The following is a 27,885-nucleotide window of genomic DNA, read 5'->3' as shown; positions in this document are numbered from 1 at the left end:
CTGGCCGTTCTCGCGTCTGTCCCGGCCCGCCGCGGCCGCTCCGCCGCTTCTTTGCCCGGGCGTCTCGGTGCGCTCGGTCAACCGCCTCTGCGAGCGCTCGCCCGAGCGCCCCGGAGCCGGCGGGCGGCGGCCCTCTCTCCGGGGACTCTCCAGCAGGCCCAGGGTGAGTGCTCTAGTCTCTCCAAGCAGGGCTCCGGGCCTAGCGCGGCGGCAGTGACACCCCCCTCCGAGCTGGGCGGAGCGGCCCGGGCTTTGGCCCGTCCTGCCCTGCAAATATTTGGGGCCGGCTTCTTCACCTTTTCTACCTCCGCATTTTGTTCTGTGGAACAAAAATAGAATTTTACTCACAAAACGAAAACCACCTATTAGTTTGGGGTTAGGAAACGGAAGGAAGCCTGTGAGCTTGGATCTGGGTGTTTTCGGGCATCTCTTCCACGGGCCCAAGCACCTCGCTGTATGACCTTGAGCCTGTCGCATTTAAAAGTAACTGTTTTGCGTAAAATCCGTGTAACTAGAGAAAGGCGTTTGGGAGGCCCAGGGCTGGCCAAAGCATCCTTGCTCGCTGGTAGCGTTGCGGGTTATCCTCCACCTCACCCCACGCCAAGTAGGGTTCCAGGTTCCCTATAGCGCCTGACCTCCATTTGCTAAAAACTTGTCATTGCAAAGCAAAAAAAGAAAGAGAGAGAGAGAGAGAGAGAGAGAGAGAGAGAGAGAGAGAGAGAGAGAGAGAGAGAGAGACCAGCGTCCCAGCCCCACTAGTTCAGGAGCAGGTCGCAGTCTCTGGGAAGAGTAGCGCTCTCTCTGAATTGGTGGAGCTCTCTAATTCCAGAAGAATAAAGCTTGTGCCCGACGGTGTTAAGGAGGCCTCCCGCCGGGAGCCAGTGAATGGGAATGCTCTTTTTCCCTGGTGAGAAACAGTTCCTTTCTCCGTCAGTCGCTTGGCTACTAATGAGATTCCCCAAAGAAAAACCTTTAGGGAAAGTCGGACCATTGAGCCCTATTTAGTATTCCGAGCATGCAATTAGATTGTTTGAGGAGTTTGTGTGTGTTTATGTGGCGGTGGGGGTTGTCTAATTTTTGGTTTCGAGGACTTGTGAATTGAGATAGCTTTCCAGCGGTGTTTCTGAGTGTATACTTTTTTACTGAACTACTGGGAGGAATTGTGTTGGCTCCCTTCCTGTCTGATAGGGCTGCCTCATTTTGGGCTTACAAGGTTTCTTCTGTTACTCTCTCCTTACTGTTGTGACATTTTTTGTTGTTAATAGGTACAGGTTTGGGGTTCTCTTTATTAAGTTTTGAGTTGTTTGTAAAATTCTAGGTATGAGACCCTGCCAGATGTCTACCCAACAAAGAGCTTGTAGAATCTCTCCACACTTAGTTTCTACAGAAACTTTTTATTTTATGTGATGCCATTTGCCAGTTCTTGCTGGTGTTTCTTGAACTTCTTGGAGTCCTTTGCAGAAAGTCTTTGCCTATGACTGTGCATCCTTAAGGTTCTGCCTATTTTTCTCTAGCAGATTCAGAGTTTCATCAGTTCCTACATTAGACCGTCGATCCACTTTTTTTTTTTGATCCACTTTGACTTATTTTTTTTTAATAGTTTTGGTTTTGTTACATATGCTTATATGCGAACAGCAAGTTTATGGTTCTAAGGTAGTGATTAAATATTTCCTTAAAAATAGATTTTTGTTTTCAAAAATTAAAGCCAACTTAAAGAAGAAATTGAGTGTAATATATGGGACCTGATGAAATTGGAAAACATTACTGATGCTTGAGTGTGGCCTAGAAAGTGGATCTGTGGTATCAGATTGGAGTCTGAGGGAGATTTATCTCAAGTTATACAGCAAGCATGTAATGACGAAAACCGGGGGATTAAAACCTCAGTCCCAAATTAAATTTGTTATCAAAGAATACCCAAAGTATCATAGTTTAATGAGAAAGAAAAATAATTAGGTCCTCATCTGTTTTATTGAAACATAAAATCTAAAAACTAAGGCAGTAGTATTAAGTCTTAATACAGTCTTCATATTGTGATAACCAACTATAAAGTTATTATTGTTGCTAGTTCATAACTGTAATTTTGCTGTTGTCATGAATCGTAATGTAAATATCAGAAAAGTAACCACTGTGATAGTCACTCAACAACCATAGGGGTCGAGACCCTCAGGTTGAGAACCACTACCTTACATGGTCTGTTCTATGACATTAAAATTTGGTACATTTGAAGTTCTTTGTTTATTCTTTTGTTTCTTAGTGTAAAGTTGTATATCTTTGTGGCTTTTATTTGAAGATTTTTTTTTTCCAGCTAAGTCCTTAATAATGGTATCATCTAACTTCTCAGTCACTGTTCTTCTCCTCCAGGGATAAAAGTGGCTCTCAATCTAGCACATGCGCATTGGAGCAATTTAAGGAGTTAATATGAAGCACAGAAGCAGATAGTGCCAAATAGCAAGCCTGTTGTTTCCCATTTGTAAGTACAGTTTTCTTTGTCTCTGTTTTCTTAGTCTTTAAGCCATCTGTATGTGTCAGTTCCTTTAAAAGCAGACATTTGGGCCAAAAGAGTAAAATAAGCTAGCTGACACTCACAGTCCAACTAGGCTTAGCACACTAGACAGTCTCCAAGGAGTATACACGATGATGAAGACATCTATATTGCTTTATCCCCAGTTTACAGAAAAACTGGGATTAAGATATTTAGTCTGTCTGGAGCTGTGTTGCTCTTGACTTAGAATATGCTTCTCTGGGAATTTAGTGTAATTTGGCCTCCTTTTCAGGAAACCATCACTTACACATCGGTTTTTAGGCAACCTCAAATACATGTACTTTTACTCTTGTATTTTCTTGGTGATTTTTATAACCTATTGGAATATGGTTAGAGGGGGTTGCTAGTAACCATCCTTCTCCCCATCTGATGTCACATTTGTGTATGTATTGATATTGATGAAACTTTTATTTGCCCTAATTGCAAAATCATGAAATGGGGACTGTGCTTCAGGCTGTCTTTCTGACTTACAAGGTACCGTAGAGTGACAGTTGAAACATTTGAAATGTGGTTTATCATATGGAGCCATTTTAAGTAAATCAATACCTTTACTCATAGTTCTCTTATAAAATGATTTGTTGAAATACTGATTTTTATTCTTTCTTTTTTACAGCTGGAAAAGCAGTGTCCGTGTTGTTATGTACACCTCCAAAAACAGTTGAGATCTGTAGGGAAGTGTTGTGTAAAGTAAACAACTGCAGGGTAGCAGTGTCCATAGCTATTATAGACGTGTATCTGCTCTGTTAAAATGAGTATGAAAACGGGCAGTGAGACATCACTAGGAAGGTCAGTGACATTTTTTTCAGTTGAGCTGGTATCATAGGTTTGACAGACAATAGCTTAAAAGCTGCTTGTCATAAGCTACTTTTTTATGCTTTTCTTAGCATTTTTTATTTGGGGGCAATCATTCTTTCAACTACATCTCCATGGAGTCATGGATGCCTCTCCAATTTAGAAGCTCACTCAATGCATTTGTACTATTTTTCCCTCAAAGATATTTGATGCTTCTCAAAACCACATGTATAAATACAGGTTAAGAATGTGAACTTTAACCACGTAAAATGAATGTGTGCATTAAGGGCTTGTTGCTATAATCCATGGATTTGCTATTCATTGGATCCATCATCAGATTCATGTGCAGTAAGAAATTTTGATTTGCATTTTGTGATTTTGAGGGGGCTATACCTTTTTTTTGGTAAATTGAGCATTATCCTTATTTACCTTTGGAGTCTGATTTTCATTGTTGAAAGGCTTTATTTCATGCACAGTGGCACTTTCTGATTGCATTGCTATTAAGTCCAGGCATGATTCTTCCACATAATTAGGATTTTTTTTTTCATTGCAGTTTTAGAGATCAAACCAGGGCTTTGTGCATGTTAGGCAAACACTCTACCTCTAACTATGCTCTTAGCCTCCTGAGTGGGAACTTTTAATTTTATTTCAGGCATTTTTGAATTATTAGGAGCATGCATATGTACTTGCACACAGAGAATGTTTATGTGTGTGCGTGTTTGTATTACAATTGTATAATACTTTAGAAACTTGCCCCTGATTGATATCCTCAGGGTTTGTTTTCAGATGATAAGTCAGAAGCTTTACATTGAGAAACGAGTTTTGTTTGATCTTTTTATTTTTTTTCTACTCACAAGTGATGAGAGGATTCCTTTCGCTCTTTCTGCTGTAAGGTATTGTCTTCTGACATCACTGCATAGAGGAGATGGCATCAGCACTCAGTTATCCTGATCTTAACATTTTCCTTCTGTAGGGTGAGTGGGGCGGCATTTCCTTCTCCCACTGCTGCTGAGATGGCAGAAATTAGTCGAATTCAGTACGAAATGGAATACACCGAAGGTATTAGTCAGCGAATGAGGGTCCCAGAAAAATTAAAAGTAGCACCACCAAATGCTGACCTGGAACAAGGGTTCCAAGATGGAGTTCCAAATGCCAGTGTGATAATGCAAGTCCCAGAGAGGATCGTGGTTACAGGTATCTCACACTTGATTCAAAGTCTCCCAATAAGTCTTTGTGTTATTTATTTTTATAAACATTCTAGGTTTTTCAAAATATTATTGAGAAAGGTATTTTCACAAGTTTTAACAAGTATATGTAACTCCCCCAGCAGCAGGGATCTCCTTTCTGTACCTAGACAATAGAGCTGTCTCTCAAAATCTCCTATAAATGAAGCCCTACACTTGACTCTGCTTTGCCTGGCTTCTTTTGCTAGGAGTAATTTTTCTATCTTTTTTTTCCTCACCTGCTGGGCTTTGAAGCTAGGGTCATGTGCATTCTAGGAAAATGCTGTCCCACTGAGCTCTATTTGCAGCCCTCTTTGTATTTTTCATTCATGAGTTTGAATTTCCCACACTGCCCTTGAATTTTCCCTGCAGAGCCTGCAGATCTGTACCTGTCATCCTTCTGCTTCAGCCTTCTGAACTGTTCAGGGTACAGAACCTGCCTCACCAAACCCAATTTAACTTTCACTTTGTTTTTATACTGGATGGAGATTTAGTGCACTCAGGATTCTCCCGCCTTAGCTCCTAGTGCTGCAGTTGCAAGCTATGCTTGCTTGCTTGCTTGGCTAGAATGATGATTTTTAAGATTATTCCACATTGTTGCAAGTATTATGTGTTCATTCCAGCTGACTGCTAAATAATAATATCCTGTGTGGGTACATTATCATTGGTTTATCCATTCACATAATGGACAGTTACGTTGTTTACTTTCTGAGATTCATAGGATGGAGTGCATTTGACTGTTTATGTACAGACTTTTAGGAGGACATACACCTTCATGTCTCTAGAAGTGAAATGGCTATATGATAAGTTACATTTAACTTTTTCAGATGTTGACAGATTACAAATGGTGTGCCATGTTTCTTTTCTCTCAGTGACATTTGAGAGTCTTAGTTGCTTTATATCCATTTCCCTGGTAATTGATAATTTTGAACATGTGTGCATGTGTTTTTCTGTTTAGTTATTTTTCTGTTACTATGATAAAATACCATGACCAGGCAACTTACAAAAGGAATGGTTTATTTAGACTTACGGTTCCAGAGGGATAAGAAGTCCATCACTGTCATTGTGGGCCAGCATGGTGGCTGAAACAGCAAGCTGAGAGCACATTTTCGTGAACTGCAAGCCCAGACAGAGAGACAGAGACAGAGATGGGGGGGAGAGGCACGTGAACACTGGGAATGGATTAAGGGTTTTTATCCCAAAGACCCCTCACCCCGTACTTCCATCTCCAACAACCCTGCATCCAGAATTTTCCAAATAGCGTCATAACTGGGGAACAAGTGTTAAAGTAACTAAGACTACAGGAGACACTTGTCATTCAAACCATCACATTTTGAAGCATCTATTCAAATGTTTTGCCAATTTGAAATGTTCGGTGTTGTGAGAATTTTTTATAGACTTGGACACAGGTTGCTTGAGTTGCTTGTTTTGGACAGGCACACATGAAAATTTCTGTATCATGGTATTAAATATTTGTGAAATATCAAATGTCAAAAAGAATCTATTGCTGTCAGTAGGCTGAAATACAAATCTGACAGGATTAAAGAAATCCCTCTCCACACAACCTTTTTTTCTTTTCTTTTCCTAGGAAATAATGAAGACATTTCATTTTCAAGACCGGCAGATCTTGACCTTATCCAGTCTACTCCCTTTAAACCTCTGGCACTGAAAACACCACCACGAGTGCTCACACTGAGTGAGAGACCACTAGATTTCCTGGATTTAGAAAGGCCACCTCCAACTCCTCAAAGTGAAGAGGTAAGTAGAGTTAGCACTGCTTACGTTTGAAAGAATATAGGATAACGTTTAGCAATTAAGCATACATTAACCTTAGATGATGGACACTCTCCACATGGCAAGATTGGTATTAGTTGAGTTCTCAGTTCCCCAAATACAGTCTGGTTTGTTTGTTTGTTTGTTTGTATGTTTTCCTAATTTAACAGTTATGTGGTAGGGAAGTGAAAATCTTGAAGTATTGCTACCATTCACGTAGACTTAAAGGGAAAACAGCTGTCACTGTCACACCTGCAGTGATGCAGGCAGAACCTCAAAGATTTTGTTCTCTGTAGTACTGAAGATTGAACCAGCACTTGAACATGCTGGGCAGATGCTTTACCACTGTGTTCCTGGGAAAGAAAATTTTGAACTAGGAAATAACAAATATATTTTTCTATTATAAATTATCTGGCAAACAATGCTAAAAAAAAAAAAAAAAAAAAAAAAAACGTTTTCTCCAGACACTACCCATTCAAGCTGCTTGATGACAAGTTTCCACTAAATTGGTAACATTGGTGTCCTCATTGATGTAAATTAGGTAGTAAAATGGATGTAAAAGGTATTAACAGTGGAATTAAAGTCTTGCCAGTGCCATTTATTTGAGACCAGTATTGAAGTTTGTGTTCTTGAAGACAATATGCAGACATACATTTTTGTCAAAACTGGTACTCCTCTGTCTGCCTTGAGTTTTCCATGTAGTCCTTTCCAAAGAGTAGACATGTAAACAAGGTTGGTGTGATTCCTAGTACGGGGTCATGCTGGTTGGTTTTTTGTTGTTGTTGTTTTTGGTTTTGTTGTTGTTTTTGGTTTTGTTTTGTTTTGTTTTAGTTTAGTTTAGTTAGTCCTGAATATTTGCTTATAGAAAAGCACTACATTTGAGTGTTAATTTTGGTCAAAAATTGTCAAGTAACTTGTACACATTTTTACTTGCAACCATTTTTTGAGATTCTATATGAGAAACACTGCAAGAAAAAATAAATAATAATACCCTGCCCTCTGGAAGTTTTCCATCTGCATAGTCTCAGAAGGACAGTGGGATGAGGTGACAAAAAGACATTGTTAAACACAATGGACTCTTTGGATGTGTGTGCTTACTAATTTTATATTAACTAGACACAGGTTAGCGTCTTCTGAGAAGAGGGAACTCCAATTGAGAAAATGCCTTCATAACCTTCTTAAGATTGAGCCACAGGCAACCTGTAGGGCATTTTCTTAATTAATGATTGATGGGGAGGGCCCAGCCCCTTATGGGTGGGACCACCCCTGTACTGGTGGCCCTGGTTTCTATAAAAAGCAGGCTGAAAAAGCCGTGAGGTGCACACCACCAGTAAGCAGCAGTCCTCCATGGCCTCTGCATCACCTCCTGCTTTCAGGTTCCTGTCCTGCCTGAGCTCCTGTCCTGACTTTCTTTAGTGATGAACTGTGATGTGGAAGCATGAGCTGAACACTCTTTCTTCCCCAACTTGCTTTTGCTCATGGTGTTTCATTATAGCAATAGTAGCCCTAACCAAGACATTATGTCTGATATTTACCAATATTTGAAAAGCACTTCTAGACAAAAACATTGCTTGGTAATTCTCTGTACTAGAATTGATAAAGAGCTGTGCAATAAGCCATGTGAACAGGGCCTGAAACTTCATGCCTAAGTCATGGCCATTCTCGGAGTTCTTAGAGTAGATCTGGCTGTGTGGCTGCGGAGGCAGAGGCTTTAACATGGATGCTACATCTGAAAAGGAACTTCCCTAGGCAGCTCAGGCCAATGTTAGCTCTTTCAGAGGATGTGAAAAGAAGGCTGCAAAGAAGAGTTAATGATTATGTCTGTATAATTTTATAACTCAGAAACTGATCAAGCTAGAGATTTGGAACCCATCATAGCCTATCTGTTAAGCAGCAGTATGCTTTGAAAAGATTAGCTATAACTGCCAAAAGTTTTTTGAAAATTTCACTGAAGTACAAAAAGAGACCAGACCCTGTAGGACAGGTTGCAATAGCTTTTGCACAAATTAGCTATTCCTGCCTCAAAGAAGAGTACTATAATATCAACCATTTATAAAATAAACCAGAAGAGCACCGAACCCCAAATATAGCCAGAAGTGCCAGGTGATCTAGAATTAGCAATGTCAGTTGGTCTATGTAAGCCATGTCCCAATTTTGGAAGGCAAGAAAAGAATTAATGTTTTCAGAAAGGGAACGTTTGTTCAACCAGCTTAAACCTAAGCTGTCAAGTGGCATCCACAGGTGACAGGTCCTACATCAGTCTTGTTCAGATGTATCAGAGAGATCAAGGATTAGAAGAAACTGTATCTAGCTAAAGCAGACATAGATTGCACATAGAAAGTAGTGGCCCTGAAGGCTGAAGATATCACAGAAAGCTATGGATGTCTGTCAGAAAGGTAACCTAGCAAGCAGTCGTTCAAGGCAGCAGGTGGTTATCAGTATTCTGTGGTGGCCTCATATAATTATAAAACCATTTTGAGCATGAGAAGCAGAAGACCATAGCTGACCCGAAATATAACAAGCCACTCTAGTATATCCCTGAACTTACTGATGACGAAAACTCCAGGTACTCGGTAAATGCTCCAGTATGTCCTGCAGTGGCTTGAATAAAAATCAGAAAATTCATGGATATGAGTTTCTCTCCATGGAAAGAGGAGCTGGGAGTACAGAAGCAGAAAAGAACAAATTTTAAAAAGAACAGTCTTTGGGGTTTTATACTGTATACATATAAACATGGATGACACATTGGTGTCATTGTTTAGTTACCATATCATGCCCTGGTCCAAGAATTTCTCTTGCCACAATAAAACACCATGACCAAAACCAACTTGGGGAGTAAAAGGCTTTTTCATTCACAATTCCATATAACAGTCCATCATCGAAGAGATCGGGTGAGGACTTGATAGGAACTCATACAAAGGCCATGAAGGGGTGCTGTTGCTGTCTTGCTGTCCAAGGCTCACTTAGCCGGCTTTCTTGTAGTATCCAGGCCCAGAGTTGGCATTGCCCACAGTGATCGTCAGTCAAGAAAATGAACCATAGGGCAGTCTGGTGGGGGATTGAGGTTTCCTCTTCCTAAAAAGCTCTAGCATGTGTCAAGTTGGCATTAAGACTAGGCAGCATACCCTTCTTGTCATAGGCAACAGTGACCCATTGTTCATGTTTCTATCCGGTAACCTTAATCATTGTCACGGCTGTTCTCTTCTGTTCTGTTAGTTTCGGGAATTGATGGTGTTTGGAACGGGGAGGATGTCTAGTCCAATTGTTCTGTTCATGCTACCTCTTACATTTCCCTTTTGCTCCAGTCAAAGTCCCAGGGAAAGCAAGAGTTATGCCTGGAAGGGGTAATACACACCCATAACTCTAGCATCCCACAGGCTAAAGCAGGAAGACCACAGACTCCAGGCCAACGTGGGCTATATTATCTTAAAACAAATAATCCTTAAAAAGGAGTGTGGGGTAAAAGTTAAGGTCTTTTATATATATACAGAATTTTGGTTTTTAATCTTTTGTCATTACTGTTAACTGTATTGTCTGTTTTTCTAAATGTATGATTGCTACATCACTTGTACAAACTGTTGCTCTTTTAAAGTAGTAAACTACCGTTTTAAAAAAAAAATTGGATATTTCGTAGTAGTGATGAACTTTAGTATAAGTCTACAGAACAGCAAACAAGGTATAAAAAGACTTTTTGTTGTTTGTGAATAATCATGTATAACTTTGAGTTTAAATACACCGTAGGGGACTATTAATGCATGTGTGCATCTTCTGTCTAATGTTGTGTGCTCTATAAAATAACACAAAATAACTTGTGGCCCAGCTTCCTGGAAGTAGCCTGGAGCTAAGGAACTTTTCCTTTCCATGCTGCCATGTGGAAAAACTATTCTACTTTAAAGAAAGTAGCCATGGCCTATTTACACACCATTTACATCCTTCTATACCTTTAGTATATACCATAAGTATAGAGATATAGAGAAAGATATGTAAAATATTATACCATTTTGTGTAAGGTACTCAATGAGCATCCCATAATTAACTGTATCCTGGAAAAAAGTTTTCTATAGATTGAAGGAGAGAAGGGGACAGTTTTACTAACTGATATTTACTTGAAAAGAAACTAGAGTAGGTTTTATTTAGAAGTAAGCAGACACTCTAAGTTTATGAGTATTATAATGAGTATGGGACCTGTGGCTGGGGAGATGGCTCCTTAGTAGAGAGCTTACTGTGTATGCATGAGCACCTGGGTTTGAGCCACAGGACCCAGGACTGATCTATACACACACACACACACACACACACACACACACACAGTGGAGGGAGATAAATTAACAAGTCTTACCTGTCCATAATGAACAGGCTTTGCTCTGGGTTTGCTTTTCTTAGCTCCTTATAGTTTTGTGAGTAGCCTTGGACTGGGTCTTTTGTGTTTTCTATGCAAAATAGCTTCTAAACTATTTAATTCCGTTCCTTCTCTTTGCTTGTACCTTAACAGATCCGAGCAGTTGGCAGGCTAAAAAGAGAGCGTTCTATGAGTGAAAATGCTGTTCGTCAGAATGGACAGTTGGTCAGAAACGATTCCATGTGAGTAGAACCTGCCATTGTATCATTACAGATTTTCTTCTGTATCTTATCTGTATATATCTTTTCTAAATAATTCTCATAGTTTTAGAAATCCGTTTTACAGTGATGGAAATCACTTTGTACTTGTTCTTTCTATAGTCATAAAAAACAAATCTGGCAATTTTGTTCATTGTTTTTCAGTCCTGTGTTTCTCTTCTGTGTCTGGCCCTTTTATGTAAAGTGAATATTCTTTCTCATTCACTTTCAGTCAGTTTTCATGAATTCATTGGAAACTCTTGTCAAACATGGTGTTAGCTTCTCTGGGAATTGAAAACCGTCAGGAGGTGATAATCTCCTTTGAGAGTTTACAAAGTAACAAGGGCACAGTACAGCTACCATTCTTATAGGGTACCATATTAAGTTGTAGTTTAGACCTGGCTATAGAGTACAGTGGTGCAGAATGGGCTCTTACGGCAGCAGGGCATGAATATTCAGAGTTGAAAGAAGACTATTGTTGTCTTTGCTTTGAAAGAAGCCTCATGAGCATGTTCACTGGCATCGTGACCAGTCAGTGAGGTTATATCTCCAGTGGTAGGTTTGCTTGCTTTGTTGAAACTCTGTTCTCTTATGTTGGGTGCAAGGGAAAAAGCTGTGAGGACTTTGACTGTGTGGAGTCTCTCACAGTAGCTGCAGTTACTCTGAACAATCACATAGGAAAAAACCGGGTTAAAAGAAATTTATGTCTCCTACATGAAAGTCTGTCTGAAAGGCTCAACCATTATTAACCTGATTTTTTTTAAATGATTGAATGTATGTTTTCCTAAGGTTTCTAGATGCCAGTTGTCAACAGACCCACGAAACTCAATTTTCTAAAACTGTTTCCAGATACACGAACAGTCAAAAGACTCCACAGTGTAGTCTTATGGCTAATGTGGGTACAAAACAGCTCTAATTCAATCTTTTCTACTTGTAACGTATAGTTTGTAAGGCAGCAGAATCCTCTAGTAGGCTTTCCTGCTGTTTAAGTTGTTGTGACTTGCTGTTGAGGCCTATAATTGACCTTTTATTTCATTAAGATGGAAGCATGGTTACTTCAGTGTTGTTATCACCTTTTCACAAAGTAGGTAGTATTGATGGCAGAGTCTGGATGGAGGTAACGGAAAAGTCTGTGTAAATTCTTAACACCAGAGGTTGATGAACACGTGATTTTCTTTTTTTCTTTAAATTGCATTCAAGGTGTTTTCTAGATGTCTAATAAGAAAGATCTTGAGATTAATAAAGGTTTGCCCATTCTTCTCCTACCATTGTTAAATTTATAATTTATAATTGAATTTCTATTTAAAGCTTTCTGATTTTTAGATTGATTATGAGCCATTATGCTTGAACTGTTGTCTGCCTCCACTCTAGTTTATTCCACAGCTCAAGAAGACAGTGCAAATGATCAGGGACTTGGGCCTTTGTTTTTTTTTTTTTTTAATTACTTTAAAGACGCAATGAGGTTCATTGTTGGCACAAAAATGGATTATGACAGTAGAATCGTGTAGCATTTTATTTGTTATTAAAAAACTGAATATGTAAAAGAAGCATAATTATTATTTAAGGTGGCACAGATCAGATTCTGCCCCAAGAAATAAAATTTCAAGGTTCCAGTCATCGATTTCTGCACCGGAGTACACGTAAGATTTTATCTGCTCTACTTTCCCAAGTAGAGTTGCTTTAATTCTGCAGGCTTATGTTAATACTAACCCATGTTACTGTGTAACTGACATATAATACCCTAACAATCTGTTCTAGTACTTCTCCAGGATTTCTCAAACTGTCAGTATATACTTTAATAAATGGGGCTGGTGGAGCAACTAAGGAAGTTTTATATGGTTTGTGATATAGATGACAGGAAAATGAAATAATTTCTGCACACAAAGACCAAATCCTTTTTCCTTTTCTGTATTTTGCTTTGGTTGGCCTCTGAGTTCTCAGCAGATTACACTTAGCAAAGGTCAGCAATCCAGATCTTGTTTTTTCAATCAGAATTTTTTCTTGTTTAATTTTAATCTAGAGAAAAATGGAGCCTTAAGTGTGGTTTGTCATTGAAGTTGGTTTGATTTTGTTTTGTTTCCCTGTAGAAAATTATGTTTGGAGCCATCTTCTGAGATCACTAAACCCTTGTTTTCTATAAATATGACAAACAGGGTATGAAAATGACTGCCCACTCCTGACAGTAGAACAGTTTGGTATGAAGTGTAAAAATTGAAGCAGAATATGTAAGCCTCTGGATTCAGCACTCAGCCTGCACAGCACACACAGCGAGGGAACAGTGAGTGCTGTTCCCAAACAGCACAAAACCACACTGGCCAGTGACTCCTGATCTGTGTGATCCGTTACTGTGCTACTAGGACTCACTAAATTGCCTCAGTCATTGGACAGCAAGTTACGGTTCTCTCTAATATTTAGGATCCCAGAGAGGTCAGGTGTGCTGAACACACATTTAATCCAGCAGTGGAAAGTAGATCTCTTGAAAGCCAACCTTGATATCATAGCTACTTTCAGGTTAGCCAGGATTGTATGCTGAGACATTGTCCCAGGGGATAATATACATAAAAACATAGATGTCCCAGAAAACTGAAGAGTTTGTTTTTCAACAAAAATTATTTTGGTGTTTGTTTTGTTTGTTTGTTTACTGATTTTTCAGAGGCTAGTTCTCAGCAGAGGCATTAAGCTCACAGTTTGAGAACCATCATTCTTATGAAAGCCTGGGGAGAGAGCTCTCCTCCTGTGAACTTTTCTCTTAATAGCTTGTGCCAGTCACTGATTTTCATTGAGTTCTGACTTTGACTAGCCATTGTTTACTTAACCCTTATGTGGAGGAGTCTGTGAGCATGAGGCAGACGTGTTACTAATGAAGTGCTGTGGTGAGCATGAGTGCTTCTGCAGAGGTTGTTCGATTTTATTTAAAAACTAAACCTGACATTTTGCTGTCTTATAACAGTTTTTATCAGTGCCTTTTTATTAAGTTATGTATAAGACCATCTCTAATTAAAACATCTGCTCTGGGTGCCTTGCATTATGTTTTATATTTTACAGTAGTTAACTTGTCCAAGTTAAACAATAGAAACAAGTAAGTAACTAAGCCTTGGTTTTGTAGTGAGTAGACAGAGGTGGAAACCCAGACTCTCTCTCCTTCCACTGTTGACTCCAACAGAGGACTTAACTTCAGTTAGAGTGCTTACATTGTTTTTCTTTGTTGTTTTTTCAATGAAATTTATTGGTTAAAATGTATACAGGAGTACTAAAGTTGCTAAATTATTTTCCTAATTTAGATAGAAATTACTAAATTATTGTCTCTGATATAATTTTGTCACCTTACAATATAAAATAAGGCTACCTTACAGAAAACCCTGTTCTCTTTTTGCTTGTCTAGAGGACTGCTATGTAGATGAAAGAAAAAAGTTAAATTTCTTAACAATCTTTGAAACTTAAAATTTTTTGATCAAATATCTTTAATAGTATTGATACTGATGATGACTTGATATCATGACCTGGGTTCTGTAGCTAAGCAGAAGATGGACTTGCTTCTCATGTTTAGACCCCTGAGTTTTAGCCCTGGCATTGGGGGACATTTTTAAAAAAGTGTTTTTGTTTTGCAGCACTTAATGTCATTCTTTAGTTTTAATATTTATTGATTTTCCTGATAAGTATTAAAATTCATCATTAGGAATATAATGAGTACCTGTAGATTATTTTAGGATCCAACCATCTATTCATTCTATCTTGAGCATTCTTTGCCATTTATCTGAAGCTAGTTTATGTTTCTTTTATAAGGTGACCATTTCATTTCCTGTGTGTGCTTTGAGATTCTTTCTCCTTTCATTTCTTGCTTTTTCTTTCCCTCCTTCCTTCCATTCCTTCCACCTGCTCACCTCAGGTATGCTGAGTAAGTACTCTACCAGTGTCCTCAGCCTACTTTTTTAATTTAACTAGTAAATAACTTTTTTCTATTTTAATGGACAAAACTTCATTAAACTTTAGTATAAATTCAGAATCTATCCATTGATATTGTTGCTTTAAGATTCAAAATACTAAAAATGAGTAATTTGCTCATTCTACAACTAGGTTACTTGTTAATATGATACACAAAAATGCTCGTTGTGAACCCTAAAATCAAAGAAACAGTACTAATTTAAAGCTTGCTTAATGAAATTTACTGTTTTGCTGGTAGCTTTAATAAAAAGTGTATTTGTCCCAAACCTGTAACCCAGTGGAGGTGGTGTGCATTGGAATTTCCTTCTTTCTTTATTGCAGTTTTGGTCTGTCTTTCCATCTTTGTCAGCCTATCTGTCCCTTTGTTTCAGCTCCAAAGGGGAAGGGTGACTTGACTAGGGGTTTCTCCCCTGTGAGCCTCACCTCACCCCCTCATCCTACTCCCCTGTATCTCCAGGATGCTAGTGCATAGTGACCCGGAACTTAAGTGTACAATCCTGTCCCTGGTGACATGTCACAAGCATGAGTTCAGCCTGGCGTCTCGGACACAGACGCTTCAGGTCTTCGTTGTTCTGTCTAACGGATATGTAAGTGCAAGCTCCACATGCAGACTACACTCCAGACACTCCAGTTTTTACTACTTACTGGTCTTGGTCCCCCACCCCCAGCTATTTTATTTAGGATATCTATTACTGAATTTGCCAGGTCCTATGGATCAGATTATACACTAACTTTTTTTATGTATGTATGTATGTATGTATGTATGTATGTATGTGTGTATGTATGTGTGTGTATATATGTGTATATGTATATGTATATGTATATATGTATGTATGTATGAATGAATGATTATACATTGATGTGTATGCATGTGTGTATGGAAAAAATATATATATTCCAGAAGATTGCCTGATATCTAAAAACTTTAGTTTGTCTTGACATCATTAGGCTTTGTTTTAGAATTTCTGTATGTGCCAAGATTTGGCTTAGATTTTTCTCTTCTAAGTAGTCTTTGGAAAGCAGTTTTTATACTTATTGTACCTTTCTTTTTAGATCATGAAGACACTAAAAGTTACTCATAAAGTTAGAGATTTTGTTTCATTTTTGAAACTGAGGCTATTAGGTAACAGTAACCTTTCAAAAGAAATTCCTACTTTTTAAAATTTTAGTTCCCAGACTAGTATGTGTTAGGGGGGAAATAGTATGTAGAAGATTTTTTATATATACAGCTGTTTATCAAAGTTCTGCTTTTTTCTTTTGACTATTTTTCCCAGAAAGTAAGATTAGTCTAGCTATGGTGGTCCATGCTTTTAGTTCTTGCTGAAGCATAAGCAGGTAGGTAGGTCTCTGTAAGTCAGAGTCATGGTCTTCTTTCTGTAATGAGGACACGTCTTGTGTCCATGTGCCAGTTAATGTCTCAGGCTTCAACATTGAACAGCTCTCTAAGACACCAACACAGATGCCAAGAGTTTAGGCCAGAACTGTACAAATATCTTTATCTAAATGTGGTCAGTGCACCAAAAGAACTTGTGAATCTCAGCACTTACATAAAGGAATAATTTGATTATTGTCACTCAGAAGCCAAGAAATAGATGCTCTCTGCTCTCTGCTCTCTGCTCTCTGCCATCGTGGTAACTAAGTGCCCTTGTCTTCCTTCACTCTATTCGCGGACCTGGGAAGTTCCATGTTTCAGAAATTAAGCTAATTAAGTTAAACAGTCAAAATGTAACTACAGTTTTCTTAGGTTTTAGTTTATCATTTAAGTAATTTCTCATAAACTCAGCTTGCCTCATTGTCTTTGTGAAGTATTTGAAATGGTGTCTTTATGGAATCATGCTGGATTCATATGTTTAGATGTTGATATTTACATAACAATTCAGCATCTCACTGTGTCATCAGTAAGTCATGTGATTCGTAGGCGGTATAACGCCATGTATGTATAACACTGACTAAACAATGCCTCCTCTCTCCTCACCAAGCCCTGAGCACACTCATTGCTGGATTCTTCTACTCTAGGTTGTTTCTTTTGCTCAGATTGATAATTAGAATTTCATACCTGCAAGTGTTAGATCATAGCTGCTTTTTAAAAACAGAATTTTTTGATGTCTTCTGTTTGTTCTCTTGGGATAGATGTAAGGGTGGGAAATGTGGACAAGAAAAGAGATGACAAACTGCTCTGCTGAAGTTTCATGAAAATCTGACTTGAGTGTTTTTCTCTTCATTTGCTGTGCTTATGTGAACAGTGTGACACCATCACCACCACAGGCTCGGGTCTGTCCTCCCCATATGCTACCTGAAGATGGAGCTAATCTTTCCTCTGCCCGTGGCATTTTGTCGCTTATCCAGTCTTCTACTCGTAGGGCTTACCAGCAGATCTTGGATGTGCTGGATGAAAACCGCAGGTGATTGGTCAGCAGTGGCCATGCCACTTTGTTGCATATGTTTTGGCTCCTTATTTAGTGGACTGTGGTGTTGTCTTTTTTCTTTGCTCATTTTAGTCTCTTTCTAAGATGCAATGGTTTGAAATGGCTTGCTTGCTTTCTTTTAATTTGAAATTATTGTCCAAAATTCACATTTCACTAGATTAAAGCTTTCCTTCAGTTGTGGAAGATTCTTAGTCTGTATATAGGAAATGTAATGACTTTTTTCAAAGGCTTTGCTAACCTATTCTAAGTGCTTGGTCCCACTGATGTTAAAGGGACTGCTGGACTGACTGTGGCATCTGGAACTAAAGCATAATACTTGTCTTCAGTCTTAATTTACCTGCCTATACTAGTGATAGAAATGAACTAATAAAGCAGGCAGATGTTGCAGTAACTCCCAGTACACTTCCCTGTCCACTGGGGATTCTAGGCCCATGGGAGGAATTCTGTGTTCTAGTAGCATTTTTGGATAATGCTGGTGTTTTTCAGTATATTCATAGATAATACCTCACTTTTAAACACCTTCTAGTAGTTTCATTAGAATTACACTTCAGCTTGTTTAAACAAGTGATTTTTTTCCAATTACTTAAAATACTTTTGTTCTTTGCTTCATTACCTTGAAATGTTTTAAAAAGACAGAGTCCCAGAGCTCTGTTGAAATGATGTGGGAAAGTCAAGTATGCCTCACTCCAGCTCTACATGCGGTCTAGTGGCTGTGAAAGTCAGGCCTTCAAGTTTTTCCTTCTTATTAGACTTTTAGTATTTGTGTTTTCCAAGAAATCCCAATAATTCTTAACTTGGTGTGTCTCTGGCTCACTGGGAACAAATTGTTCTTGTGCCTTTAGTCCTGGCAGACCCAGCTTTTCACCTGCAGCACGAGGGTCTAGACTACTCGTGTTGTTGAATCCAGGGCTTTCTCTGTCTCCGTAGCTGAACAGGATGCTGTATATTTGGGCCATTGAACATCTCACTAGAGTGAAAAAGACTTTGAGGCCTGTGGATCAAAGGGGAATATTAAATACTGCACATGTTTATGTATGTACGTATGCATACATAGATATACTTTTATTGTTGGGGTTTGTTTCTTTTCCTTCAAGGGTTTAGAGTCCCATTTTTGCTCTCTGGAGTTTCATGAACTCTGGCTGTTTGAACAGAATAAGCAGGAGCAGAGTTCAGAAGAAACAGTGCAGATACAGGGAATCTCTCAGATTCATTCTTGACTCCTCCACTGAACAGCTAACTAACTGCATGTTGGCCATAAGCATATAAACTGTGTCTCTTCTCTGGGCCTCCTTTTCCTCATCTGTTAAGAAGATGAAGGGCCAGGCAGTGGTGCCGCACACCTTTAATGCCAGCACTTGGGAAGCAGAGGCAGGCGGATTTCTGAGTTCGAGGCCAGCCTGGTCTACAGAGTGAGTTCCAGGACAGCCAGGGCTACACCGAGAAACCTTGTCTTGAAACCCGCCCTCCCCCCCCCAAAAAAAAAAAAAAGAGAAGAAGATGAGAAGGAGATTATACTTGGCTGATTAGATTCTTGGGACAAGTCTTATGACGGTCACTATTATTTCAGATGTGGTCTGATGTTTCAGATTGTTTTCTTGGTGTAGTAGGAAATCCTTGGAGGTAATGAGCAGAAAGCACCTGGCCCTAGGAGTGAAAATTGGTAAAGACTGTTTCTCTTTCAAACACTTTTTTTTGTTGTTGTTGTTTTGTTTTTGTTTTTTACCAGATACCTTCTTTAACTCTTTTGTTATGGTCACTCCTTAGGAGAGATCATGTCCAATGCTATCGTACGGAAAACATCTGAAGGGAAAAACAATTTTCACATGCAACATAGGTGAAGTCATGGGCAGATGACAGCTACAGTCCACTGTTACTGTTCTACCTTCTGCCAGCACATCCGCAGCTCAGATGCAGTGATGTGGAACTTTCAGAAGTATAGTGGTTTTTGTTTTTGCTTTTTTCTTTATGGTGGGGAAAAAAGTAGTCTGAAGTTCAAGCATTCAAATTCTGAACTCTTACCAATATATAATTTGTATGCTTTTACTATGAAAAACTATTTGGAACACTAGGTTGATTTTTTTTCTTGTTTTTAATTTTTACATTATAGTATCTTTGAATTTATCATATTAACCCAAATAAACTTTCTGAAATCCAAGAAAGCTGAGTATGGCAGTTCATCAACACTTGGGAATCTGAGACAGGAGACTTGCTTTGAGTTCAAGGCCAACCTGGAGTATAGAGTAAAACTTTGAATCAAAAAAGCAAAGAAGAGCTGGGTGTGGTAGCACATGCCTTTAATCCCAGCAGCACTGAGGAGACAGAGTCACATGTGTGAGTCCCAGGCCACCCAGGGCTATGTAGTTCCTAGATACAGTCTGTGACCTTGGATTCCAAGAGTGAGATTCTCCTTGGCCTGGCCAGTGCTTTCATTACTGAAAGAGTTTGGTTTTGGTTTGGTTTGGTTTGGTTTTATTGTACAGTTTTATCAGAATTTTAAATTCCAAATCAGTTTTTGTTTTTAATGTGGAAAAGTTTGGCCTGATTTTTCAAAGAAATTGGAATGTGAAATTTGGATAATGTTCTTGCATGATTATAAGATAATACTGCTTATCCAGTGTTCAGCGCTTTTATGTTCCTTGCTGTTCATCTGTTTTCTTTTCTGTTTTATTGCTCCTGGCTATCATGCTAATGCAATATCTTTGCACTTGGGGGACTGCACATTAAATACAGCGAGTTTAAACCAAAATTATTTGTCAGAAAAAGCAAAAGTTTTCTGTTTGTTTGTTTTTTTTTTTTTTATTGTAAAATGATGCAGGTTCCTAGTTTCTCAGCATAAAAACAACTTTTAGTATGTAGGTCAAGGAGCACTGTACACTTCACTGGATTTTCTGCTTCTCTGTGAACTTGATGTAGGTAATCTAAACAGCGTTAGGCATAAAAACCAAGTGACTTCTAAGTGTGGTTACAAAACTCGTACATACAAGTTAGTGCTGTACATTAAGAAAACTGACCCAAAAAACCTCAGGAAGGAGTACCCGGTGTTCTTTGCCAATCGGCAGCAGTGAAGCACTGCTAAGATTTGTCCTTTGCTGGGCAGAAATTGTGAGTCTTTTCTATAGCTGTTAGAGCTGCACATCTCATGCCCAGTGTAAAATACTAACGTCTCCTAAAGATGCTTAGTCTGTTACATGTAAAACATTATTAAGCATTAATATATGGCTTGTGCAGAAGCTTTATTTGGAGACAGGATAGCTTGATTATTTTTTAGTTTTTCATTAGCAAGTTACACTAGTTTTTGAATGAGTGGAATAAGAAACCAGTGTGTGAATGGTGTATATTTTTGGCAAGTATCTATAAAATTTATAACATGAAACTACAGTTCATACAGTATTTGTTACAACTTCTTCTTAGAAATGTTTAATTCTTGATCCTCCAGTCAACCTGTTTAATTACTGTAATAGTTAATAATTTTGTAGAAAAGAAATGCATTCTTTTAATTTAGACCATTTACTTACTCAAAAATGTCAGTATACAAATTAATACAAAACTTGGGTAACCTTAGATTTTCTTCCCTTTTGTGATTTTAATTACAAAATACACTACTGAACGATTTCTTTTAACATTAAATCACTCTTATGGTAGAAACTGGTGCTTGAATGAAGTTTCTAATTTTTCCAAATATCTGTCTAATTTACTTTTATATTATATGTATCAATTACCAGTGTGAGAAGACAAAATGAGATACGTTATGAAAGGTAACTGTACTGTTTTCTCGCTCTGCATTTGTAAAGGAAATCTCTGTGGTGGAGTACAGTCAATATGGCAGATCATTTTGGCCCTATTAACACACACTTTAAAAAAAAACTTGAAAAAGCACACAGGAATGGCTTCATTTCATTTCATTGGCCATTCTCATATTTTTATAACTTAAGTAATTACAGTGTATAGTTTTCCTTATTTCACAAACTAGACATCAGTAAGACTTAATATGCAATTCATCCATGTTCTATAGCAAGCAGAATGAGCCAAACCTTTCTTTCCTTTGGGTCTCTTAATTCCTTGTATTATGGGCTCCAAAAATATTCCAAAGTACTGGTAGTCACTTTAGAGCATGTAGGAACTCAATGTTAAATTTTTCCTCTGTTAACTCTGTTTGTTTTAAAGTCATTTTTAGGACTAGAATTTTAGATCAGTTGAAGTGCTTGATTAGTGTTGAAGAGGCCCCAGCTTTGATCCCCAACACCACAGGAAGTAGGGTATAGAGGCAGGAGGGTAAGAAGTGCCTTCCTCAGTTCCACAGAACCTGGAATCGAACTGGGCTAAATTTGACCTTGTGTCAAAAGAAAAAAAGAAAGAAAGAAAAAAAAAGGAAAGAATTAAAAACAGAAAGGAAAATAGTAATTTATATTCTACAGCTGTAACTACATCAGAAAAAGACAGAAATGTGTTTCTAGACCCTGTGATGATTGTCATTATACTTAGCAAACCTGATCAGGTACTTAGAGAATATTCCTAATATATGGACCTTCTCATCTTTCTGATTAGTAAACATTGTTATTTTAAGGGCAGTTAATTGGTGAAGATTTAGAATCTGTTTCTTGATTTTAGCAAATTTAATTGGAAGGGTTCCAACTGAACCAGGTAGAGAACTGATTGTCCTCTCACACCAGTGCATGATTGAGACTAAATGACGAGCCCCACAAAGTTTTCCAGTGCACCTTGGTCCTCTTGCAGCAGCCCTGTATGTCACTCGTGGTTGTCTCAGGCTCCTCTCACTCACAGACTGACTGCACTTCTGTAGTCTCACCATCTGTTCTCAGCTCAGTGTTGGAATAAGACACAGCTGCATTAAGACATAAAGCTTATCTGACTAATCAGATTAACGAAGCAAGAGGGAAGGAATTGTGGGCAGTGGGTATTCCTTTAAATGCCTAGTTTATATTTATGAGCAACCATGATCATGCAGGTGCTACTAACAGGTTCTGGATATGCCTTTAAAGTGCTAGTAGTTTTATTTTTCCAATTGAAAAAGAGGAATTGAACTTTTTAAATAGCACCATATAGAATTATATGTTGGTGCTATTCTGTCATGTTTTTCTCTCTTTTTAAAATTATGAAGTGTTAAAATTATTTAAAACGGGGAGGACATATGAAACAAGGATTTTCAAAGCATTTGAATTTGAGGAATATTATATTGTACTAAAGCATACAATATAATCCTATCTGACATTTATTTGTCTTGTTTTTGCTTTATTTTTGTACTTCTCTGTTTCCTGATTCTGTCTTATGTCTTCTGCAAAAACCTGCCATAGACCTGTGTTGCGTGGTGGGTCAGCTGCCGCCACTTCTAATCCTCATCATGACAACGTCAGGTAACTTGGAGACTTTGTGATTACCGAAGAACATGCAGACTTAATGGAGCTTGTGTTGTGCAGGACATCATGATGCATGCTGTAGCCGTGATTGTATTTACATATACAGCTTAGGCCTCTGTTGCTTCTCTTAGGAGAAATCTTGTGCTTTGCTAAGAACAGGGATGATAATTAGTCCTGACATTAGTCAACCAAAGTATGAGAACATTGTATAATAATAAAAATTATGGTTGGGTATTGTGGCACATGCCTTTAATCCTGACACTGAAGAGACAGAGACAGGTGGATCTTAAGATTTTTGAGACCAGCCTGATCTACATAGTGAATTCCAGGCCAGCCAGAGCTACATAGTGAGACCCTGTCTCAGTACCTCCCCCACTCCCAAAATTAAGCCATGGTGTGATAAGAACATCCAGTATACTTTATAGCAGGATTTTAGTAGCTTTATAGAGGATCATGCTAAAACAGAATCTTAAATCTTGCTTTATGTCCATTAACTATTTTTGTCACTTATTGATTTGAGCTTTTGCTCTTGTATTTGCCCTTTCCATACTATCAGATATGCTTAGCCTAAGTCATGTGCAAGGACAGGGAATGGCACGCACACGTGTGCTCTCAAGGGCCAGCACCTGCAGGTAGTTGCCCTACCTTCTGCATGACACACACTGCTAATCAGTTGCTGCCAGTCTAACTTCCAAGCCAGCTCTATGGAGAATTGTGTTAACTGTCCCAGCAGGTTTTAAATCAGCAGCCTTGTTTCTCTTCTTCAGATGAAGCAGACATGTTCTTACGTAAGAAAAGGGGAGCCATCCATTTCTTGTTAATCTCATCCATGTTGCATTGGTGGTCCCTGAACACTGCTTACTCGTTTATTCTGCATCTTCATTTAGTCTGCACTAATTTCCCTTGATAGTTTTACCTTTCTGTGAAGATGTTTGCAGTGGGTGATATAATAGCATTTGTTAGAGTTTTTGGTTCTGAAAGATAGAATTTTTGTTTAAAATAATTTCATATTTTTTATTTTAAATTGATAATAAAATCTTCTCTCATATATATGAGACAAGTGAAGAATATCTTTAGATTTCTAAAACTTTGGGTGATTCAGTATTTAAATGGTAATTTTTTTTCAAGTATGCTTTATTTCTTTTTTAAAGCTAGTTCTCTTTGTGCATTTATGTGTGTTGATGTTTATGACCATCCCTGTTCCTTTACCTTTGTATATGATGTGGGGTGGGGTTGCCTGTGTGGGTGCAAGTGCATATACATGAAAACCAAAAGTCAGCCTTGATATTCTTCAAGTGTTATCCACCTTGGTTTTTGAGACAGTCTTTCACTTTCTTGGAACTTGCTGATTGCACTAAATCAGCTTGTCAGCAAGCCACAGGAATCCTCCTGTCGCTGCCTCCCCAGTACTGGGATTACAAGAATGTTCCACCATGCTCAGGATTCTGGGGATTACACTTAGGTCCTCACCTTTGGATGGTAAGCATTTTCTGCCTGAGTATCACCCCAGCCTTTGAGGCAATTGCTGGTATTCTTTGATAACCCCTCCCTCCAACTATTCATCTCATGGGTAATCTTGGGGAAATAAAAATGTTTATTATTTTGAGGATAAAACATAGAAAAGATAATGCTTTGACCCATAGTTTCCTCGCTAAACATTTAATAATTTGGGGTGCAGGCTGAATTATTGTGGTTCTGGGGACAAACCCAGGGACTTGCACAGGTAAGCAAGTGTTCTGCCACTGAGCTACACCCTTAAACCTAATAGTTCTATTGTAGTATTTATAAGAGTAATTTGCTCAGTTTACAGACTCACAGTTACAGCATTCACTTATGAACTGAGTTTATTTCTCCTAACTTATAAATTTTATTTTGAGTAGTTCAAGACACATTGTTTTTAAGAGGAAGGCATGGTTAGTGTAAGTCATCTGACCTAGCCATAATAGAAACTGCAAGTCAGAGATTGCTGTGGGTTATCTGCAGTAGGTACATGCTATCTATTATTTAAATTCTACTTGGCATACTAAGTATTTTGAGGTAGTTTTAACTTTTGAAACTATAGAATTCTGTGAATCGGTATATTAGCAAGTATGAGGGAATATATATTCTGCTTCATATTCCTTTATGTAAAGTTATGTAGGTTTTCTAATGGAGAGTTACTGGGAATATTAGAATGATGATCCGTGTACCAACACTGTGTAGCTTACATAAAAGGAACTTAATTTTACTTACATTATCTTAGTAAAAGTGTTCTTCATTTTAATCAATTTTAAAATATAGAAACTGGTGCTGGAGAGATGGCTTACAAGTTAAGAGTATTTATGGCTCATCCACAGTTCTCAAGTTGAGCAGCCATGTGAGCAGCTCTTAATCAGCACCAGCAGTGACTCCAGCTCAGTCTCTAGTGCCTTCTCCTGGCTTCCTGTGTACAAGTGTAGAATACACTGAGATACACACTCACACAGACACATAATAGTTCAGATTCTCTTCTTAAAATGTAGAAACCTAGACAAATGGAAGATAGAACATTTCTACATATTTTTTTTTAATTTTTATGCCTGCAGGCAGACTTGGTGGTACATGCTTATAACCCCAACACTCGGGGGCGGTGAGACAAGAGAACCAAAGTACTATTTAATGTACTTTCTCTTCATTGTCTTGGTGGTTTTCCAGCATTATTGTTTGGTATGCAGCTTCTTGTTAGTTTATTATTGTGACCGTTCTGTAGCTAAGGGTAGTTGCAAAAGATGTAGAAGATTGTGTATTCACTTGTGTGGGAGAACAGAGAGAACTGGAAATCAGAAGTAAAGTGAAACTAGCAAACGAAAGGCAGGCAGAAGTAAAAGAGTAATAAATGATCAATTTTCTGTTTGTAGTTTACTTTGCATTTCCTGCCATTGAGTCTGTACCTACAGAATGACATATGGGCATGGTTCATATATAATTGTTGTGTGTCAATATGTTCGATAGTAGCAGTTCTTTGCCCCTTTCAGATAGGGCCCAGTTCTTTGCCCCTTTCAGATAGGGCCCATTAACATTGTTTTGCATTTTCTGGCTTGAAAAAAAAAGCACATAGTAAGAGGTTTTTTTTCCTCAGCTTTCCCACTAATGCAAATAGTCCTCTTAATCTGCTTTTCCTTATTTGTATCAATTCAAATGGAGAAAGGCTCATTTATATTGTTAGGTATGAATCTTTTGAATAGTATACAACAGAACACATAACTTGACAATTACTCTTAGTTTTAACTTGTGTTTCAATATCTTGTCTGATAGGTATGGCATTTCAAACCTAGATGCAGCCATTGAAGGAGCATCAGATGACATGACTGTGGTAGATGCAGCTTCATTAAGACGTCAGGTAATCACTGCCCCCAAATAAAAATGGAACCTATAGCTATCTCTGTGAAATATTTCAGATTAATAATTTGCATTATTATTTTATCCTGTGGATTCCATGAATTCAGATTATCTAATAAGCCATAATTGATTTTTCTCAGATTTATTAAGGATTTTTTGGACTACCATTCAGATGATTCTGATCAGCATAGAGCATTGCTACCAAAATAATTGATACAATCTGGCCATTATCAAAGAATCTTGATGTACTTACAAATCAATCTAGTCCCAAATTGTGTGTTTTGGTTTTGATATGTGGACAGTCACTTTGGGAACCTTTATTACTGTTTGTAATTTCTTTACTTTGGAAGACACTGCTTTGAATTTTCCCACTGCCTCTGCAATATATTTCATGACCCTACCAGTAAGCCCAGTCTGCAGATCTCCCTACCTGTAAGCCCAGTCTGCAGATCTCCCTACCTGTAAGCCCAGTCTGCAGATTTCCTGTGCTTATTTTTAATCTACTTTTCGTCTACAGAGAGGGATTGCCATGTGGGGAAGGCATATTTAGTATTCTGACTATGTGTGTCAAATATATAGCAATGTGTCTGAGTAGCATATCAGAGGGCCCGCTATTGTAGGTAATTTGGGACTCTCAGGTATCAGAGTGGACTGAGATCACAAGTTATACAGGTTCCAGGCTGCACAACCAAGGTTCGTGGAGGAGGTACAAAGAGGAGTAGGCATCCTGTGCTCCTTCTGCTGTGATAGACCCATCAGACTCTTCCTGTTTCCCACCAGAAAAGCCTAGTGCAACAGTGTCCTTGCACGCTCTCACTACTTCAGACTTACAGAGCAGAAATGAAGAAGCGTATTTAAATCAATTTAAGCCATTGTGGGTGGTATTTTGTTTTCTATTTATAGTTTTGTTCATTTTGATCCAAATGAAACTTTATGTGTAATAATTTCTTTGATAAGTTTATATACTACTTTTAGAAAATCTGATTGCCGTATGCATTAGTACTATTTTGTGTTTTATGTTTGTCTTTCATTTAGATAATCAAATTAAATAGACGTCTACAACTTCTGGAAGAGGAGAATAAAGAACGTGCTAAAAGAGAAATGGTCATGTATTCAATTACTGTAGCGTTCTGGCTGCTTAATAGCTGGCTCTGGTTTCGACGCTAGAGGTAACCTCAGCATTCACATATATTGTCTCAACACCCAGAAATATAAAAGATTTGCAAACTTCATTGTTTCTGTCTTTGCATCGTATGCCGTTTTTCTAGTCCAAGCCCTGAAAATGTATTTCTTTCTGAATGCAGGGAAGGACTTGTATCCGTAGAGTAAAGGCCTGTTCTGTTGCTGATGGGCAGTTCTGCAGTGGCACCAACACACTCTCCTTTTGCATGTTTTGTAAATAGGCTCTAGGTTTGTTTTTAAAGAAAATAATTTTTTGGCCTCATCAGTCTGTACAGCTAATTCTCTAAACAGAAATGACAGTCATAAAGAGTGAGTTTAGAAAAATGTCTGTGAAAGAAAAGTGTTTTGTCCTGTTTTTCAGATGATTAAGCAGTTTCTTTGATAGATGCTTTTTGTATCTACATCTCAACAGTAATGCTTTTTAAGTCGTAGTGTGGTACAGGACTTACACAAAGTCAAACCACCTAACTCTTCTTCATCACCTGTACAGATGGAGTTTAAAAACTCCTAACAATTCAGCAGTTTATCTGTATGCAATATGTTGTTTTGACGTCCATCTTAGTTTTCTATGAAGTGTGTTTTTACCAAGTCCATGTGTGAATGATTTAAAAACCTAAAAAATAAGGTATAAATGTAGTGTATTTAATAAACTGTCAACCAAAGCAATGTCTATGGAA

General features: G+C 38.2%; 1 protein-coding gene across 20 annotated transcripts; it reads left to right on the top strand.

Moving 5' to 3' along the window:
* The first annotated feature begins 18 nt into the window (after positions 1-18).
* On the top strand, positions 19-27,870 carry Mff (mitochondrial fission factor). 20 transcript variants are annotated; one of them, XM_034521058.2, is made up of 13 exons: positions 19-163; positions 2,362-2,470; positions 3,156-3,328; positions 4,308-4,528; positions 6,146-6,315; positions 10,823-10,911; positions 12,492-12,566; positions 17,112-17,270; positions 21,017-21,049; positions 22,607-22,666; positions 25,943-26,027; positions 27,062-27,195; positions 27,331-27,870. In XM_034521058.2, the coding sequence occupies exons 3-12, from the start codon at positions 3,291-3,293 to the stop codon at positions 27,191-27,193; spliced, it is 1,062 nt and encodes a 353-aa protein (XP_034376949.1). In that variant the 5' UTR covers positions 19-163; positions 2,362-2,470; positions 3,156-3,290; the 3' UTR covers positions 27,194-27,195; positions 27,331-27,870. The 20 variants fall into 20 exon arrangements, with proteins under 20 accessions (XP_034376949.1, XP_034376955.1, XP_034376947.1 ...); XM_034521064.2 differs by lacking the exon at positions 17,112-17,270; XM_034521056.2 differs by having other exon boundaries at positions 27,062-27,870.
* The last annotated feature ends 15 nt before the right edge of the window (positions 27,871-27,885 follow it).

The sequence above is a fragment of the Arvicanthis niloticus genome, chromosome 17 (genome assembly GCF_011762505.2).
Source record: "Arvicanthis niloticus isolate mArvNil1 chromosome 17, mArvNil1.pat.X, whole genome shotgun sequence".
Taxonomy (NCBI): domain Eukaryota; kingdom Metazoa; phylum Chordata; class Mammalia; order Rodentia; family Muridae; genus Arvicanthis; species Arvicanthis niloticus.
The sequence above is the reverse complement of the archived record's forward strand: the minus strand, read 5'-3'. Positions and strand labels throughout refer to the sequence as shown.